The 18,650-nt window shown below is 36.8% G+C and overlaps 1 protein-coding gene across 14 annotated transcripts in view; it reads left to right on the plus strand.

Annotated features, from left to right (window-relative positions):
- The window catches only part of LOC138171996 (transcription factor 4), a 450,737-nt gene that overhangs the window by 371,770 nt on the left and 60,317 nt on the right, over positions 1 to 18,650 (plus strand). For all 14 annotated transcript variants that reach the window (XM_069101609.1, XM_069101625.1, XM_069101630.1 and 11 more), the window contains 2 exons: positions 9,335 to 9,440; positions 12,762 to 12,895. In XM_069101609.1, the coding sequence (XP_068957710.1) occupies positions 9,335 to 9,440; positions 12,762 to 12,895 (240 nt within the window). The remainder of the gene's footprint in view (positions 1 to 9,334; positions 9,441 to 12,761; positions 12,896 to 18,650) is intronic.

The raw sequence follows: 18,650 nt of genomic DNA on the forward strand, positions 1-18,650 counted from the left end.
CAAGAGTAGTCATGGTGGCAATCCTGTTGCATACTGTCCTTCTCAGACTTCATATTTTAATGGTGACATTGATAAGCTCAAGAGCTCTCAGAGGAAAGTGACAAGGATATTTAATGGCTTCAGGATGAGTTAAAGGAACTGTGGAAGTTAAGCCTGAAGAAGAGAAGACTAAGTCAAACATGATAACTGCACTCAAGTATTTGAATGGCTAGCATATGGAATAGATATTAGATTTGTTCCTATTGGCCCTAGAGGGCAGAAATAGGAGCGTTGGTTAGAAGCTTTAGACAGATATGTTTTGCTTGCATGTATGGGGCTTAGGGGGAAAGGGCTACGTGAGGGGGCCAAGCATACACACACACACACACACACAGGCTCTTCAAACAAGGTCTGTGATAGCTTACTTCAAATTCTTTTGCCCACACTTTCTTCTAAAACTTAGACAGTCTGAATCTAACATTATCTTCCAAATGAAGCATCTACCTCCACAGTTACCAGTGGTCTCTCAATTGCCACATCTAATGGCATTTGCTCAGTCCTCATCTTTCTTCACTTCTCTGCCACATTGATATTGTTGAGCACTCTTTTCCTCTCTATACTTGATCTTCTTTAAAAAGATTTCAGGACACTGCTCTCTCTCCCTGCCATCCATATCACACCCCCTCTGATTATTCCTCAAGCTTCTGTCCTTGACCTTCTCTTCTCTCTCTGCATTCTATTACTTAGTGACCTCATCTGCTCCCATAGTTTTAGTCATCTTCTCTATTCCAGTGAGTCCTAGATCTAAAATATCCAACCACAGTTTCCCTCCCAAACTTTAGTCTGTTATTACTAATTGCCTATTGGTCATTTCAACTGTGATGTCCTCTTGAGGTCACAAACTCAAAATATCCAAAACATTATACTTCCCCCAAAACTCAGCTCTATTGAAATTTCCTGTTTCTTACATTGTACCACCATCCTTCCCTTTGTCCTTGACTCACCCCTTATTTTTCTTCACCCCACATATCCAATCAGATACCACATCTTGTTTTGACTTCATGACATTTCTTGAGTGTGTCCTTTCTCCACTCACACAGCCATCACCCTAATTCAAGCCTTCATCCATTCTGTATGGTCTATTACAATAACTTCTCTCACACACAATCAATTCCATCGACCCCTAGTACCTCTAGGATCAAATAGACATTCCTTTGTTTGATTTATATATAGTTCTTCACAACTTTCCCCCATCCTAACTTTCTAGCCTCATTACACTTTATTAGCTTACACACACTCTACATTCCAATCAGATTGCTCTTCTATTCTCCATCTTCTGTCTCCATATCTCTGTACAGTCAGTCTCCTGTCTCTAGAATCTCCATCTTAATCTTGGCCTCTTGGCATCCCTGACTTCCTTCAAGTTCTATGTACCTTCTATGTTAGACATTTCCTGGTTGTACAGCTACATATCCCTTTCCCTTGCAGGTAATCTTGGTGGTAAGGGATTTGTTCTTCATATTTGTTCTGGATTTTGCTATATGTTTGTTCTATATCTTGCTATCTACAGGGTGTCCCAAAAGTCTTAGTGAAATTTAAAGCTTTAGTAGCTTAATGTTACTAGCTTCAATGACTTTAACTATGCCCCAGTCTTTGGGATACCTGGTATGCATGTTTTCTGTCATGTTACGACAGAAATGTTTTGCTTTTCTCTTTTGTATCTCCAGAGTCTAGAACTGTGCCTGATAAATGTAAACTGTTAATATCATCATCATGATCATTTATTAAGCACTTTCTGTGTGCCAGGCATTGTACTGTAAAGAAAGGCAAAACAGAAATTCCCTGTCTTCAGGGGAGCTCACATTCTAATAGGAAAGAGCTTGAAAACAACTACAGACAGAAGATGTATGCTGAATTCATGGGAGATAATCTCAGAAGGAAGGTATGAGAGGGAGGGGCAGAGAAGAAGGGAAAGTGAGACTGGGAAATGCCTGTTGCAGAATTTGAGCTAAGTGTTGGAGGATAATAAATGTTTGTCGGTTAGTCATCTAGCCTTTTCAGTCGATGTCAGGGATATTGCTGAAATTCTTGTTCATGCCTGGTTGGACTATGTGCACCCGGAGTACATTTTCAACTCTGAGTTTTTGTGATTGTTTCTTTAATTCTGATTGTTAATGCTATTGTTGACTTCTATTGAAAGCACAGTAAAGAGAGAGAGAGAGAGAGAGAGAGAGAGAGAGAGAGAGAGAGAGAGAAAATTGTACTGAGCCTAGGTCCAGATCCCATCACTGACCTTTTCTAACTGTGGAACAATGGGCAGGTATTGCTATCTCACCAAGTGTCCCTGTCTCTCTGCTCTCTGTCTCTCTGTCTCTCTCTGCCTCTCTCTGTCTCTGTCTCTCTGTCTCTCTCTCTCTCTCTCTCTCTCTGTCTCTCTCTCTCTCTCTCTGTCTCTCTGTCTCTGTCTCTCTCTCTCTCTGCTTCTGCCTCTCTATCTCTGTCTCTCTCTCTGTCTCTCTCTCTCTGCCTCTGCCTCTCTCTATCTCTGTCTCTCTCTCTCTGTCTCTGTCTCTCTCTTCTCTCTTTCTCCCCCTCTCTCTCATCTCTAAAATGAGGATAACCTGTAGCACTGAGCCACATGGAGTTATGATAATCAAATGAGATAATATATTCAAAGAGCTTTGTAAAGCTTAAAGCACTGTATCGATCTCAGCTGTTATTATTAATTGGGAGAGTGTATTTTTTTTAACAGTCACATCACATTATTGACTCATTGAGCTAGTAGGCCTACATGTACTGTCTTTCTTTCATGAGGAAACAGATTAGGGACTTTGTGGAGAGGAGAAAGTAGGATTCCCTACCTAGTGCAGTTGGGTGCTCAGAGCAACTGATGAGTAATATGTGGATGGTTGGGGTGTTGTGGAAAAGTTGCCTCTGTTATTATAGGTAGAGGCAGGGCAAGACATTTGTTAAGTGTTAAGGCAAATTTTCAAAATCATATTCACTATATACTACTCTCTGCTAAAAGATATACATTGTAGCTGTAATGCATATGACTTGATTTATCACTGAGGATCATATGGGCAAATCTCTCAAGACTTGTAACCACTTGCAGTTGCAACAGATTTAGGATCCCAATTTAATTTTAAGGTCTCAGATTCATAATAATTCTGTTGGAAGTGGTTGTGTCCCCAGTTAGAGGGACCACAGTGGGCTGGTAGGTTCTAGCTCTGCACTAGCTAAGGTCACCCTTTCCCAGAGTAATGGAGATCCCAGAGTAATACTGTGTCACGGGGGCCATTTGCAGTGGAAAGCAAGGAATGCCAAAGACAAGGTCAACCACGGGTGTTTATGAGAAATAAGATTAGATCAGTCACATGCCGTCTTCAACAATAAAAGGACATGTTTAGAACTGGATGCCAATAGCACTGAACTAATAGTAGAGCAAGAGACAGGCCTTAGCCTCACTGCTGACTTCTCCAAGCATACCTGGGTGTCTCTAGTTCTGGTTTGTTTTGTTTTTGGGCTTTGGTGTTTTCCATTCAAAGCACGAGTACCTGCCATAAAAAAGTAATCTTGTACTCTGCTGCTTGTGCCTTTAGCGTTCTTCTCTCAGGTTTTCCCGCGGAAGCTGCCACCACAGTGGCATTTCATACATCCTGGACAAAGGCCCACTGCCTCCTCTGTCTTTCTGTCTCTATATCTCTGCAGCTATGTGTCTCTGCCATTCATCTCTTTCTCTTTCACCCTTCTCTTTACCTACTAAGCTTTTCTCCCTTTCTTCCCCATTACCTCTCTCTTCTTTCCCTTCCCCTTTTCTTTTTTTTCACTCTCCCTCTCCCTCTCTGTCTCCCTCCCTGTCTTCTGTTAGCTTCCCCTTTTCTCAAAATGAGAAGAAATAGAACTTTCTGGATCTTTGGCAACTTAGACCCCCTTACAAAGCAGGCAAACCAAGCCTTGCCAAAAGGACTATTATCCTATCAATGAAATATGAAGGGCAATGTGAAATAGTGACCTCATAGAACTGGCCTTGAAATTATGAATAGCCCTGGGCAAATCACATAATATGAGGAAAAGGGCATTGAGGAAATCTCTTACCTGAAACTTCCTATACTTATGAAATCATAGGTTTGTTTTTTTTTTTTTTTTAAATCAGTGATATACACATTTGAGGCCCCCTATCTCCATCCCAGTCTAGGTTGGCAGAATTCTAGCCTATTCCGCGAACCCAAAAGTCTCAGTTCTCCCAAATGCATGCACATTGCTTCTCAGAGTTCACCCTTTTTCATACACTTCCCCCCCCCAGTTAATTCTTCCTGTCATAGTTTATTTAAAGACTATACAAACTGTATGTGACTGAAATATATTTCAATCATATTTCTAAAAAATGCTTGCAAAACATTGCAAAACTGAAGGTTGAGTTTTGGGGGGCGGTTTCTGAGAGGGTTGCTGTTCTCTCCCATCTATGGTTGCTCATACCTCCTTTAAAAAATCTTGTACCTTGGTATTATGGAAAGAGCACTGACTGCAGAATCAGAGGATGGGGTGAAGTCCTACCCTTGTCATTGACTCTGTGTCATGTTTGAAAGACAACTCACATGACCTTAATTTTCCTCATTTGTAAAATGAAGGGATTGGATTAGTTAGCTTCTAAGGACCTTTCCAACTGCTAAGTGTTGGGGAAATAAAACAACTATTAGCATGAATGTGAATTTTATTAAACCTATTAATAATGATGTCTGACATTGATATAATACTTTCAAGTTTGCAGAGACTTTACATCCATTATCTCATTTAATCTTTATCCTAACTCATTGAAGTAGGGTTATCTGCCTTTCACAGATAAGGAAACTGAGGCAGGCTGAGGTTAAGTGCTCAGGGGCACATAGCTAGTAAGTGTCTGATGTGATTATATTCAAATACAAGTGTTCCTTGTGTTAAACAACTTAAGTCCAACAAGTCTATCCAGTTCTCTATGTCATATATTCCAGAAGGGAAGAAATAGTGCATCATCGTTTCATAGCACAGTCAAAATCTGTTTCCCTAAGGGCATAAGGCTGGAATCTGGGCATCTGCCTTTGCCACCAAGTAGCCACATGACTTTAGGAGAAATCACTTCATCTTTCTGGCCTTCAGTGTCTGACTGTAAAATAAGGAATTTGGACTAGATAATCTCTAAGGTCTCCATCAACTTTAGCTTTCTGTCATTCTATAAAATGTTTACTAGGATAGGCATGGCTTAACTTCAGTTTAGGGTAGATATCTTTTGAAATGGGTAAACTGCAACTTACAGATGGAAGATAGATAATCTGAGCCTGTGCTATTGAAAAAAAAAAAGAGGACATTTTGAGATTATTTGGAAAGTCCCATGTTTTCTCTGATTTTATCATCACAGTGAAAAATACTCAGATCTGAATTTGGCAAAAAGCATCCACAAAATCAAAAATTAAATAGTACATGTAACTTGAATAACCTCAGTCAGTAGGAATTTCTGTCATTTACAGAATGGATGAATATTGATGGATTTTAGTCTAATTTCTTTTAGGTTTATTCTAGCAAAGGGAATTCAGAAAAAGTGATAATAGGCAACTTCTACTTTTAAATGATTTTGATTAGCCATGGGCTTCCCTATTCCTCCCAGAGGACTTAAATAACCTTGAAAGAAAATAAAAGGAAGCAATTATTTTAAATGTTGTCAAATGATGTTTTATCTAAAATATTGTATGTATTTATGTTTTATGTACATTTTAGGGAACTTTCATCGAAGTAAACTATACTATCTAAAAGATCTTAATCCTTTTAAAATACTTTAGGGAGCACAAACTTGTTGCATACTTTTAAAGGATAAGAGTATTTAATAGTCTGGATGAGAATTTTCCAGCTTTCAGAAAATATGATAGTACCTCATTCTTATGATGAATTCATACCTAGTAATCAATGCACCTGAGACTTTTTTGTGATCTGAATAAAGATCACTGATATTACAGTTTCATAACATTGCAGTTACATTCAGTTTTTCAATATCAAAACAATTTCATTTTCAATTCTATTTTTTCAGAAATCTGTGGTTTATTTCAGACTTTACAACTAACATCAAGTGCTCTCCTAAAAATAACTACTCCTAAAAAGAATTGTTTATTGGTTGCTTATGAGGAAGTCACAAGTAAATGACTGTTGGTTTTGCCTGACAGGACTTTAAGTGTAGGGTTCTTTTTTTTTTTTTATCATTTTGGGGGGTTTTTTGTGTGTGAATTTTAATTTTTTGTAGGGGTATAGGGGATCTCCTGGTTTTAAATTTTATTCTTTGGTTCTCATAACTGTTCAAAATTTTTTTCTTATTCTTTGGTACAGTGGAATTAGCGAATTGGGTTTTTAACAAATGGCTGTTTATGCATAATGTCATATAATCTACAAGCCTAATTCTTATTCCACATAATATAGAACTTATTTCTTTTTTCTTTTGAATATGTCTGTTCTAAAAACTATATTGATTTTTTATGATGTTCCTGACACCTGCCAATTTTTAAAGCCACTACTAGGCATCCATACCACTTATTTGATATATGTCAGTCGACTGGCATCTCTGTGTGTACTTATTCTCCTATGTCTGTCTATGGGGACATCATTCTGACATCCCAAACCTCATGTTAATGCTTGGTTTGTGGCTCATGATGTTCCGAGATAAATGTATACATTTTTTGTGGCGTTGATTAGATGTTTACTGAAAGAAGAACAGAAGCTTCTTGGTAATACTGCAGTAAGCTGTTTATTGGTGGATTCCTTTTTCCTTTCACTGTGACCTGTGAATGTCAGAATAGGCTCATTGCCAATTTTGTGATCTGCTGCTCTCTTCAAAATGGAGGCAGGGAGGTATCCATTTTCATCAAGAAGATGACAGTGTTTCAGTCCTCCAGACCATCTGGAGAGAGGAACTTTTTAAGCAAAAGAAAATGGGAACTTTTTAAAAAATTATATTTAGCGAGAAAGAAAAGGGGGAGGAAAAAAAACATTTAAAGTTAAACTATACCTTATGAGTTCATGATTGTCTAGTATGCTGTCCTGTTTAGCTGAAACATAAACAAGAAAATACACAAGCTATTTTTACAAAGAACTAGTTCCCAAAGCCTCTGGAGTATTAGTAAACAAATGTAAGTAAATTAGCTTTTTGGCACACTTGTTAAGTTTATTGCACACACAAATATAACAAGTACAAGAAAAAGAGATTTCCCCCTGATACGCACGCATTGTGTGTGGTGGTCTTATGTAGATCCAGACTTTTAATGGCCCTTTTCATGCATCTCTGCAAAGAGCTCACACCGTGAGAATTTAATATCCCAAGATATGTTTGTGATTTTCAGTGGTCTTGATAATGTTGTTCTCTAGATTTCCCTTCCCCACCCCCTTCTTTTTGAGAACAAAGAGTTTACTTGAAGGGTGGAGTAAATGCAGAGCTTAGTCCATAGTTTTTATTTTTTGCCTTTAACATTTATGTGAACTCTCTGCTTTTAAACCATTAATGATAACAATAATAAAAACAAGAATAAAAATTATTATTTTAAACACTTTGATGTTTTCAGTTTTCTAATATCCTAAGACTACACTGTGGATGTTATATAGAATATCCATAGATGTATAAGAATTGGCAAAAAGCTTCATTGATATTCTTGTCTTAGACTGAGAAGTATCATACCTGGTTTTTGTTTTTTAAAGCCTTAAACATGTATTTTTTTTTTCCTTTTCTCATAAATACAAAGCCTTCCTTTTTTTTCCCTCTTTTTCTCTTTGTATTACAGAGGAAGCATTGTTTCATGTTATGAACTGTTTTAGAACTAAACAAGGTAGAAATGGAGCATTTCAAAAACTGGAAAATTGGATGGCAGAAACTGGGCATAGACCCATATCTCACTGTATATATCAAGATAAGGTCAAAATGGGTACATGATTTATATATAAAAGGTGATACCATAAGCAAATTAAGAGAGCAAGGAATAGTTTACCTGTTAGATCTGTGGAGAAGGGAAAAATTTATTATCGCACAAGAAATAGAGAACATTATAAAATGCAACATGGATCATTTCAGTTATATTTAATTTTAAAAGTTTAGCACAAGCAAAACCAATGCAACCAAGATATTAGAAGGAAAGCAGAAAGATGGGAAACAATTTTTTTACAGCCAGTGTGTCTGATGAAAGCCTCAGTCCTCAAATATCTAGAGAATTGATTCAAATTAATAAGAATACAAGTCATCCATCAATTGATAAATGCTCAAAGGATATGAACAGTTTTCAGATAAAGAAATCAAAGCTATCTATAGTCATCTGAAAAAAATGCTCTAAATCACTATTATTTAGAGAAATGCATATCAAAACAACTCTGAGGTACTGCCTCATGCCTATCATATTAATGGCTGATATGACAGAAAATGAAAATGATAAATGTTGGAGAAGATGTGGGAAAACTTGGTACATTAATGATTTTTGGTGGAGTTCGAAATTGATCCAACCATTATAGAAAGAAATTTGGAACCATGCTCAGTGGTCTACAAAGCTGTGCATACCCTTTGACCCGGCAATACCACTACTAGGTCTGTATCCCAAAGAGATCATAAAGAGGGGGAAAAGACTCATATGGACAAAAATATTTATAGTAACTCTTTTGTGGTGGCACAGAATTGGAAATTGAGGGGATGCCCATCAATTGGGAAATGGTTGAACAAGTTGTAGTTTATGAATGGAATGGAATGCTATTGTGCTATAAGAAATGATGAGGAGATGGATTTCAGAAAAACCTGGAAAAACTTACATGAACTGATGCTGGGTGAAGTGAGCAGAACCAGGAGAACACTGTATACAATAACAGCAACATTGTGCAGTGGTCAGCTATGATAGAGTTAGCTCTTTTCAGCAATATAAGTATCTAAGACAATTCCAAAAGACTCATGATAGAAAACGCTAACTACATCCAGAGAAAGAGCTATGAAATCTGAATGCAGATCAAAGCATATTCTTTTCACTTTTTTTCATGGTTTTCCCCATTTTGTTCTGATTCTTCTTTCACAACATGATTAATATGGAAATATCTTTAACGTGAGTGTACATGTATAACCTTTATCAGATTGCTTGCTGTCTTGGGGAGGGAGGGGGATGAGTATGGAAGGAGGGAGAAAAATTTGGAACTCATAATCTTATAAAAATGAATGTTGAAAACTACCTTTACATGTAATTGGAAAAAATATAATACTATCAAGTAGGGGAGAAATGGAACATTTCATTCCCACTTCTTGTTTCTTACACAATAACATACCTTGTAGTATCATCATCACAGGAAACAAACTAAATTAGTTCTTGTTCTCTAGGTTTATGCCCCGTCAGCAAGCACTGCCGACTACAATAGGGACTCACCAGGTTACCCATCTTCGAAACCAGCAGCCAGCACTTTTCCTAGCTCCTTCTTCATGCAAGGTAAGAAACTGCTTTTCAAGGAAAAACCACTTAGCAATTCATGTTAAAGGTCTGAGAGAACTCTTACCGTATTTTCACTCTAAGTGTATTTGTCACAAAAATGGGCAAACGAGGCAGTGTTCTTTCCTAAGAAATGTGACAGCAGTAACAAGATCGAACCTTTCTTTTATGGTTCTGAGCATCAATTTGAGGGTTAACCAGAAGTATTGCATACTAGGTTCAGAGCTTGTTTTAGACTATACACATTTTATTAGTCAGCCTTGTCTCCTTGTCACGTATAACCTTTTTTTATTGGTTTTGTCTGACCTTGTCTCGGCAAGGCTTCTTGGGGTTTTTGATCTCATTTTCCCTTCTATTGACAAAAGTACTTTACAGTGTAGAAGGAAGAGCTGCCATGTGTCATCCTTCCCTGAGAGCTGTAAAGGAGGTAGCAGTGAAAGGATCCCTTTGATGTGACGTCACTTTCTCCAGATAAGAGCAGACAGATTCAGTTAGGATTAGTAGTTACTATCATTTTTACTTATTCCCACTCCATTTGAATTGTTGGCCTTTTCAATCCAATTACAAATTTGATATTACTTTGGTACTTCAGGAATCCATGATTTTGTCATACTGGGCACTCCCTCAGCTAATGGAAAGTCACAATGCTCTGCTATCTTCATGAGTCACTGCGATAAAAAAAAAAATAAACAAAAACAATACAAAAAACTCATCCTTTGGTGGCCAGTCTTTTGGTGATAGGTCTCTAAACTGATTTATGCTGGTCCTTCAATGACATATACATAATCTGTTGCTGGACTATATCTGAAGCCTTTCCAACTTTCCAGTACTTATTGGACCACTGGCATAGCTTCCAGGAGCCTGGCTTCACCTCCATTGAATACCCAGTGAAGAAATTGTCATGGTACCCAGTACAAATTAATCCAATTGGTCCCTGTTGATTCCTGTTGCCATTTAAAGTGAGATACTAAAGAATACTCCATACTGTTATCTAAAGACAAGCAGAGTTCCTGCCTTTTAATTACAGATTTTTGCTACTTGTGTCTCATCCTAGTGGCCGAGTGGAATTGTCTCATGTTGATGTCTTCACCTCTTCAGAGTCAGGTAGCACTCTGCTACACAAAACAGCCATCATTCCACTGGGGGCCCCATTTCCTTTTTTCCAGTAACAGAAAGAATTTATGCTACTCACGGTTGGGATAAACAGTTCTCAGAGATAGATATATACATCAACTAGACTTGCATGCATCCAGACCATTGACAAAAAGGTTTTCTGTTTTGTGCTTTTAGTGGGGTGACTTGCATCATCTAAGCCAAAGGAAGAAGATTAGGTAGATTAATACTAATAATAGTTTCTTAATTTTATTGAGATGAGGCAAAATATGGGAGCAAATATTGTGTCTTTGCAGAACTAAAAATGACATAGTGATTTGATTCTAAAAGTTAACATTTATCATTTCATTTTCACAATTTATTTGCCCAGAATATAGAAATATTTTCCTATTTTTTAAAAAGCAACATTATGGCAAGATCACAAGAGTATGAAAAATATTAACTTGCTGTGAAAAGCAATACATATGTAAAATATGTATTTTTATGAGCCTGCATTGAGCAGAATTTTTGAAGATAACAAACCCTAAATAGATTTTAATTGCTACATAGTGCATCTCATTTCAGAACATATACAGAAGCTCTTGTCTTGAATGTAGTCTTACAAAGTCATTTGTCATACTCATCAACCTTTCATTAAAAGAATTTAGCCTTGGACTTTGAAATTAAGATAGGGATATCTACACTTCTGGAATCTAAGGACTTCTTCCATATTAAGGGAAGTATGGACTGTATTAATCAAACTTTTCCTTTGTACCATGATGACAGTTAAAGAGGAGTTGGGCTCCCTATTTGTGCAAAAAATATTAGCTGCCATAGCCAATAGTGAATTATTGAGTGCTGAACCTTAGGTGCTGCTGAATTGAGTCCCTAGTGAAAGTAAAGATATTCTGTAAGTTAGGTTGAAGCATGTTGTAGTTACATTACCATGTCCTCTCATTTTAATCTTCACTTTTATTCTTCCAACTAAATTTCTTAAAATTTCAAAACCATGAGTGAAGTTTTATCTGCACAGTACTTATTAAAAAAAAACAAGAGATTATTCTTCCAAACTGCTTGAAAACATTCCAATTTTCAAAATTTAAACATCTAGAATTAGTACTTCAGTGAAAAGCCCTTGATGGGATGTATAGTGGCCCATTCAGCTCGCCTTGTAGAAGAATTAGAAGTACTGCCAACGATTAAAGCCTATTTGGAAAAATTCTCTGCAGGTTTACTATGGAAGTAGTCCAGTTGTTAAGGAATCAATGCCAGCAGCATATTCAATAGTAACATAAGTTTGCCTCTCTGATCCTACTTCTTTCTTCTGCCACCCACCCCCAAGTGTAAAAAAGACCGCAGAAACCAATAGCAGAAACCCTAGACCATAGTAGAATGGGAGACTTTTATATCTAAATTACAGCATAATTTACCTAATTTGTCTGAAATGAGAAAGTCCTAGGAATAAGTTTTGAATTTTGAATTAATACCAGGATCACAATTTAACCTGACAAAAAATACTATATGGAATTTTCAACCTTTTTGCCACCCCATAGTTTTTATAAACCCATTCCTCTTAAAATATTAAAAAGAATGTCTTCTCTTTAAGATATGTATGCCTTAAGCTGCCTCTGCTTCAAACATAATATCTTCACAAAAACCCCAGAGCCCACTGAGAAGCATATGTACCCTAGAGAGTTTTACCCTTTCAAAGTGTACCACATAGCAATTCCAAGATTTTTTCCGTATACTTTGTATATTATAGATCTGAAACCCAACCTCTTAAGTCAAATAACCATTTGTTTACTTTTAAAATTTGTAAATTTGCCAAGTGTGTAATATATCAGGCATTTTTTTAGCTAAAAATATTTGCCCCAAAATATAGCAGCAGTTATCATAGAAAAATAAAAAGGGTGAGGCAGTTGCCAAGAAACTTTTATTTAACATCAGATATCCTGCTAACTTGACATAATTCAATATGAATTTGTGTTCCATTTCTCTCTCTTCAACTTGGTTTTTAACTGAAGACCTGTCATTTATTGTTCACTGTTTTTAGCTGCTAGGTAATTGAACACCATATTTTTTATGCTATGTCTTGTATAATCAACAAACTGGCATAAGGATAAATGAAGTATATTGGGACAGTTATTTTTAAGTTTATGAGACAAGCACTATTCTCGAAGCCAGTTTCAAGGCCCTCAGGGAAGCCACCATTGTCTTTGTCCTTTGCAGATGGCCATCACAGCAGTGACCCTTGGAGCTCCTCCAGTGGGATGAATCAACCTGGCTATGGAGGAATGTTGGGCAATTCTTCTCATATTCCACAGTCTAGCAGCTACTGCAGCTTGCATCCGCATGAACGTTTGGTAAGGCTGATTTTTGTGGTCATGGAGATAAGAAAGCCAGTTGAGTGATTATCTACCCTCTTGTTTTACAAAGCTAGGCATAAGGTCTAGGGAGTTATCTTCATTCCTGAGATCTTTAAGAAAGGACATCCAAGCATCAGTCCTAGATACTTTAGACTGGAGACTGCACTGGAAGAAATCATTTCTTCAGATCCTAGATCTAAGAAACTATGATTTTTTGTAGTCATCTTTTTTCTCATCACTTTATTCTCTTTTCCCTGAATGTGTATATCCCTTTTCCTTTTATAATCTCAATTTTTTTGTTCCATGTTTTTTTTTATGTGTCCTGAATCGCTAGTATCATTATTAAAGGGGGTCATATTGGTGAGCACAAGTTAGACATGTGAATTTAATGTTATCATACATGATCAAAACGATGGACTTTCTTCCCTCTCCACCGCCCTGACCACTACTTTATATTATACTTATATTTTTGTTACCATTAGACTGTAATCTGATCTGTCTTCTTTCCATCTTCAAAACTAGGGGCAGCCAGGTGGCAGTGTTGGGATGACCTGGGGATCGAATCCGGGGCTCCGACACTTAGCACCACACCCAGAAATAACTGGCCATGTTATTTCGAGCAAGTTACTTAACCCCGGTTGCTCATTAAAAAAAAAAAAGAATTAAACTAATTTTTAATGTTTAGTGATAACTTTAATTAAATTTTAATGATAATACAGAATTTTTAATGATAATTCTGTCTGTTAGAGGAAAAAGTACTAGTAGATATTGAAGCTGGATTTGGTATTCATGTAAGAGTAGTCACAATATGAATTCCCCTGTTCATATAGCATCATTTTAGAAGTTTATTTACACTCTCAAACTCATAAATCCAATACTTTCATGAATCTGTGCTCTTACTGAATGTCACTATTCCCCAAGTGCATCCCACAACCCAACCATGCCTACACCGACTATGCTATCTCCTCTATGTCCTCCCATAAATTATAAATCGTCATGACTTGCGCATTGAAAAGGACCTCGGCTTCAATATAACGCAATCCAATAATGTCAAAGGGATCCCCATTATAACATGTCCATCAAGTGGTTATCCAGTGTCTGCCTGAAGACCTCCAAAAAGGGGGACCCCCCACCTCTTGAGGCAGGACATTCTACTTTTAGAAAGCTCGAATTGTCCCAAAGTCTTTCTGCACATCAAGCCTAGATTTGTCTCTTTGTGGCTTGTACTCTGTGCTCCTCCTGGTTCTGTCCTCCTGGTCAGAGAACAAATCTCATTTGTCCCTGACTCCAAGTCTTTTCTTCACCAAGCAAAACGTGTTCCTTTTCTTCACTTGTTCCTTGTGCGACACAGACACAAGACACTTTGCCAATACTGGTTGCCATTCTTTACACAATCTAGAATTTATCAATGTCTCTCTTAAGCCCCATCACTCAGAACTGAATCTCATACTCCAGATGAGCTCTGATGAAAGCTGAGAACAGGATTGTTGCCTCCCTAAGAAGAGCAGGCTCTGCCCCTCTTAATTCAGCCCAAAATTACAATAGCTTTTTTGGCTTCCACATCTCAATTCATACTTACTGAAATTTGCTGTCCACTAAAACCCCCATATCTTTTTTTCCTCTACCATAGAGTTGTGAAATTGATTTTTTTATACCTAAGCATTAAAACTTTTTATTTGAAATTCACAGACAGGGCCACCCAACCTACTGCAGGCCTTCTTCACATTTTCCTGATTTTGCAGAATTACAAGTAGAGCATGTGGGGTCTCCACCAATTGTCCTATGTGATTACTATGTGTTTGGAAGATCTGTAGTTCTATGAATACATTTTAAAATGCTTCCAGTTCCACCAAGACTTTGCCAGCTCTTCATCAGGGATACGCTTTCTAATGGCTTCCCCTTTTCTCCTTTACGCTGCTTGGATTTTTCCAGTTTTTCCATAGGAACCAATACTTGGTTCTTTTCTTTGATTCCTGCTTTCTGTTCCCCTCAGGTATTGCAGATATAGTCAAAGGCATGTTATCTGCATTTTGCCACCAAGAAAGTCCAGGAAATTAATATTTTTATGAGATTCTTAAATCCCTCAATACAAATCATTTTCATAACTGAGACTTTACCGGAGAAGCAGGATCTCAGTAAGGAGAAGAACAACTTTCTAGTAATAAGACGGATCGTTTTTAGTACTAATTTTCATCTCACCCAATTTACATATGTAAATTCACTATACCGTCACATTTTGATGTGAACCTCTGGTTGAACTACCTCTACCATAAGCAGCAAATGTTTTATTGCCTAACCTCTCCCCAGGATGCCTCACCTCACCTACAGGAGGGTGCTGGAGGAGTGTGGGACACGGTCGGGACTGGATCTATGTGCATTAACTTTTAATTAACTTATCAATAGCTTTACCCTTTCTCTGCCGTTGCTTTCTCCTTTTCTCTGGAAATAGATTGACAAAAGTTTTGTTGTCATTATAATTAAAGCTTATTATTCCTTATGCCCTATAGACTTTTCAATGAACAAGTATTGGCACTGTCCCTGATTGGATTTTAGTCTCTTTTTTTATTCAGTTCTCTTACCCTTCCTTTCTACCCCCCTTTTTTCACACTTCTCTTCTTCACAGTCTCTAGGACACAGAAAGTTAGAGTAAATTAGTTTAATGTTTCCCCAACTAACCAGGCGATATTGTCACTACTGCTTACAAAGGACAGCATTAGTTCAAAAATGCCTTCAATTGCAGATGAAAAGTATAAACTCAAAGAAAGCCACTATTCTCTTTATAAGAGATGTTGCTAAGCCAAGATAATTTTACCCCTTAGAAGGATAACCTTAGATAAACCCATGCCCACTATTAGTATTAGTGGCATGTATATATAGTCAGCTCACAATATGGAGTATCATTTCTGGGCTCCACAAATTAACAGATTTCAGTAATTATAGCATAAAAATGTAAAGAAGCAAGAACTATTTCTCTGCATTCTGATGTAGTTTTCTCCACTAACTTGAATTACATCAAATTATTACATCCAGTATTCAATGTAATTTCTGTGATTTAACCATCCATAATCTCTCATTGAACATACTTTTAAGAATCTGTGAAACTGATTGACAGTAATTTGAGTATGCACTGGGAAATCAATGTCCTTTCATTTGGAAATGATGGTAGTTCCCTGCATTTATTTAGCTTGTAGCCTTTGGCCAAGCCTACAATGCACAGAGTGAAGCTTTTGCTATAGTTTTCTGGGAAAATCAGGCCAAAGGAGATTTTGCCTGTGTTATTTTGGTAATTGTGCCTAAATGTTAGGTCTTCATTTCCAAAGGTCAAGCTCTTGAAGAGTATAATTGCTACCTTAAAAAAAATTCCTGTGATCTCATTGGTAAAACTACTGGTGAGGGAACTTGCTTTACCAGTGTAAATCTGTACCTGCTTTGCAATTGATTGCCTGGGACCCTCAAGAATTAAATTAAAGTCAGCATCTGCCTGAAGCAAGTTTTGACCCCTGTTCTTTCCAAATATATGGCCAGCTCACTAACACTATTCTGTGTAGCCTCTCAGTTACCAAATATTTTATTGTAATATACTACATATATGAAAACTTTTTTTAGCATCATAAAGCAAACTTTTGACACTTCAGCAACAACTCTAAGATCCCATTTTCTTTTTTTCCCCCCTATTCATACTGGATCGCTACTCCCTTTACAATTCCATCTTCTAGAAGATACAAACCAAGGGAATCCCAGAGCTAATTCCTAGTATAACTCAGAAATTTGATTCAGAACTTATGTCGAATTTAATTTATTTTTCTTCTTGACTGATAGTTGGCTAAATTTTAGAATGGGGTTACTGTGAAAGATTGTTGAGCCTACTACGCTGGAGGTTTTTAAAAATAGGAGAGATTCACATCTGTTTGTGATAATTTAGCCATGATCCTCAGACAGTGGGATGGAACAGTTGACCAGTCAGGGTTCTTTCCAGTCCAGTGAACCGAGAACCCTACCCTAAAGTGAGCTCCATATGACTTTTTCTCAGTCCATTGTAACTAAAACTCTCAAACCTTGTTTTCTTTCTGTCTGGATACAGAAATCTTTTATGGTTATCTGATAATGACCAAAAATATTCCCACCAAAACCATTCACTGTCTAAGTCACAAAGATGGATAGAGTCTCACTACACATAGCAAAAATTAGCATCAGTTGATGGCAGGATTGAGCAGTCTGCTACTGGTACACTTTACCTTTTCTCCTTTAGACCAGTATAAAGAAGACACACTAACTTTTCTAGTAGGCGTGTCATGTAAGAGCCCCTGCAGTCAGTCATTACACCCAAAATGGGGGCAGTCAGTTCTCAAAAAACACCCCAGTTTCTAAAGAAATATCCCATATGCCCATATCTGCATGTTTAAAGTATTTCAATTCTGAAATTATCTTAACATAGTTTTTGACAGTTCTTTCATTTAAACCAAGAATGTTTTTTTCTAAATTTTTATATAATTAGTTTCCTTTATGACCCTATGTATATCATTTTATGTATCTGAAAATATTATGAGATAGGCTTTATTAGACTGCCAAAGGAGAACCCAGCACACAGAAAAGTTACGAACCCCTGCCTTAAGCACATTATTTAAGGGAGAGACGTCTTATTAGTTTCTCTCAGAATAATTTTATCAATAAGCACTTAAAATCTAAATGTTTTATGTATACTTCAATATTTCCCACATAAGAAACTCTACAGAGTAAATGTTTTTTCAGTACTTTAAACTTCATGGCAGTTCCTACCGTATTTTACCATGGTCAAAATGTCTGCACATTTTCTATTTGAATGGATCTATAAAAAGTTCCAATGAATTTCACATCATTGTATCCCTGTTTTATCCTACATTAAATCTAATTCTTTGAATCTCTTTGCATACTTTCTGTCCATGTCTGCCATTTACACTTTCTGTCCTTGTCTTTGAAGTTCATATGTAATCTGCCAGCATTTTTTTATGTTGTTCCTCTCCATCTTTCTCTTTTTTCAATCTCAAGTCCTATCCGTGTGCCATCAACAACTATATTCCTGCCTCAAAGATCCAGGGATTTTGATTTTTTGTGAGCCATATATCCATCCTATCTAGATGTGGCTTAGTACGCTGCAGCTCCATCTCTTTTTTGAGGGAAAAAAAATGATCCCTTAGGAGATTCATTTTATATCCTTGTAAAACTAAACACATACACACACACACACACACACACAGAAAGAGAGAGAGTAGTTCCCAGTAAAGAAATCACATACCCTACACATGTTTTTAAAAAAACTTGAAAGAAAATTATATTAAAACAAAATTTTAAATAGAATTTCATCAAAGCAAGAAATATTTCAATATTATGTTCTGGTCTTTATTTTTTCATTGCATATTCTCCTCTAAGTGTCCTATGATTCATAACATATATTCCCCTGTGTATTTGATGATTGGAACATCTAAGCCTGGCACATAGTGAAGGGATTAATAAATGCTTATTAACTGACTAAGCTCTCCTCTACTACTCTTTATTTTGCCTAAAATTTTAATTAGCTAGAATGTTTGGGACTTTTATTCTTCTCATTTAGTTTTTGGTTACCTATAGGTTTTACTATCACCTGTTCTTAAAAGTGTCAGAATCAAATTTTCCTGCCTTACCAGAATGAACATTATTGAATCTTTTATGCAGATATTGTAGTGTCACAGAGGTATCTCTCTGAACATCAGTCCTCATGATAGATCACTCTGCATAT

The sequence above is a fragment of the Petaurus breviceps genome, unplaced genomic scaffold (genome assembly GCF_028583685.1).
Source record: "Petaurus breviceps papuanus isolate PSGF00001 unplaced genomic scaffold, PetGlider_PUasm1.0 128, whole genome shotgun sequence".
NCBI lineage: Eukaryota > Metazoa > Chordata > Mammalia > Diprotodontia > Petauridae > Petaurus > Petaurus breviceps.